This window comes from Austrofundulus limnaeus, unplaced genomic scaffold (assembly GCF_001266775.1).
Source record: "Austrofundulus limnaeus strain Quisiro unplaced genomic scaffold, Austrofundulus_limnaeus-1.0 Scaffold421, whole genome shotgun sequence".
Taxonomy (NCBI): Eukaryota; Metazoa; Chordata; class Actinopteri; order Cyprinodontiformes; family Rivulidae; genus Austrofundulus; species Austrofundulus limnaeus.
In genome coordinates this window covers 459459-461735 of record NW_013952823.1, presented here as the reverse complement: position 1 = coordinate 461735, position 2277 = coordinate 459459, and the positions used below count along the sequence as shown (strand labels likewise).

General features: G+C 38.3%; 1 protein-coding gene across 1 annotated transcript in view; it reads right to left on the bottom strand.

Annotated features, from left to right (window-relative positions):
* hspg2 (heparan sulfate proteoglycan 2) overlaps positions 1-2277 on the bottom strand; it is a gene marked incomplete in the record, with an annotated part of 235200 nt that overhangs the window by 13637 nt on the left and 219286 nt on the right. The window contains 2 exon segments of the mRNA XM_014024404.1: positions 1290-1346; positions 1650-1772. Of these exon segments, the coding sequence (XP_013879858.1) occupies positions 1290-1346; positions 1650-1772 (180 nt within the window).

Genomic DNA, 2277 nt, shown 5'->3' with positions numbered 1-2277 from the left:
TAATTATGCTAATCTCCTCTCCTCGTGCACGAACAGCTGGATAGAATGGAATTTACGCAGCTCATTTACGCACGTTTCCTGAAGATAGAAGAGTTTGTTGAATCTGACGTGACATGTTCGTACGAACCCTTTGTACGAACAAAAGTAAGAGAAATTTAGGAGAAGAATACGAACATGTTCTTGCATGAGGCCCATTGGTTTGACTACCTCCTGAAAGATTAGGAGTGTTTTTTTTAAATGAAGTTTCTATTTTTATTATTTTTATTCTCTTTTTCTTTTATTATTGATTGTTCTTTATGTAATCTGGACTATGAGTCTGTAATCCATCCATCCATCCATCCATCCACCTATCTAATAATTATCATTTTGATCTGTAGGTAATGTGTGACTGGGCCTCGTGTCACTTCATGTTCAACAAATTAGGCCCCGAGGTCAAAAAGRTTAAGAACTCCTCCTTTAAAACACACATGTAAAAGTTTAATCAAATTAGTAAAAAACAAAGTAGACTTTCCAATGTGTTTTTTTCACATCACTTGATTTGTATGAACACAAAAAATATATTTTTTAATTCTTGATCTTAAATGTGTTTCTGTAATAGAATTTATTCCAGAGCTTCAGAACGTGCACAGAATCAAGATGCAAATATGCCAACTACTCTGACAACCATCACATGCACAGATTTAGGGTTAAGATATTTATCAATCCTATCAGATTGCAACAACTTTGACTTCTCTCTTGGATTTCAAATTAAATTGACACATACCATGGCTGTTTGCATCAAAACACTTATTTACCCACACAAAGCATCACATTGTGCTTTTGCAAGGTAAACTTGTTAGTGACAGTGTAAATGTTTTGACATGGAACTGGCTGAACAATCTGGCAACAACAAAAAACTAGTGTTTGAGTTTTTGTGTTGAACAGGCATTTATGAACAGAAACAAGGCTGCGTGTGAGTATCACCCTTTAGATGCTGACATGACAATCGACAGAAATAAAAAGAGAAATTCCATTTTTTGCCATTTCCTGTATAAAAATGATGCAGTAAGTTAAAGACAGGCAGTGACTGGTTGTTTATCTCTTGGTCGAACACTGTTACTTTTTAGATGGGATGCAGAAGTCCTTTCTCTTAACTTCCCAAAGTGGTTAAAAGCCTCAGCTGCAGGTTTGTGTATATATTTTGCATGTTAGGCAGTCTGAGATTGAGCTYGGACAGGACACGGGGCCCCTCCGATTCAAGTCAGCGCCCTGTTAGTCACAGTCACAGACTCAGTATTGAGATACTATACCATTTGCCTCGCTGGCTTCAGAGCTCTTCTGGGTCTCTGGAATGCTGAGGACCTGGCCTGTAGTACAGGACACAGCCATGAGAGGGCAGGAGAGAGACATGTGTAACCATTTCAGGGAATCTCTCCCAGCATGCACTGCAGTGCTGGGAGGGACAGGATCACTAAGGAAGATCTGAGCCATATGGGCTGCATGTTTCTGGCCTGCTTTAATGATCTGACATGTGACCTGTACTCCGTACTKGGGCAGACACGTACGTTCAAACAAACAGACTTCTACTAACAAACAAAAATATACTGCAAAAAGACATTTTCACCTTTATTTTAGTACACAAGCAGTATTTTTTGCCAGGTAATACTTACTTTCATCACAACTGAAGCCTGTGTACCCAGGTGAACATACACACTTGTGATTCACACAACTTCCTCCGTTTTGGCACTCAGAGTCACTTTGGCAGCCAAATTTCACCACTTCACAACGCTCACCTGCAGATACACACCGGGTCTGAGTCAGAGGTGAAAGGTTGAGTCCAGTTCACACCACCCAAAATAATTACACAATTTCACCCCAGAGTTTACCTGGAGTGTCCAGATTTTTAAAAAAAAATAAAATCTTAGATGAACTTTTTCATACTGCTAAACTTGCATGTCCTCTCTAAAGGAACATCCTTTTTTTCCTTTTTTTGCCACTTCAGTAGAAAACAAAACTGAATGTTAGTTTCTTAATTTCTGCACCATCAGTGGCTTTTTAAAAATAATACTATAGTAAGAAAGAAAAAGAAAAAGTAGAAGAGAAATATAACAGTAAAGAGAGAAACCAATAGAAATTATATAACATGTGAAATGAACACCAATAACACACAGGACACCACACCCAACATTTGACCATCACACACAATCAGGCACATACACATACAAACATTCACATATACACACACATACATGCATACATACATACCTAGACACACACACACACACACACACACACACA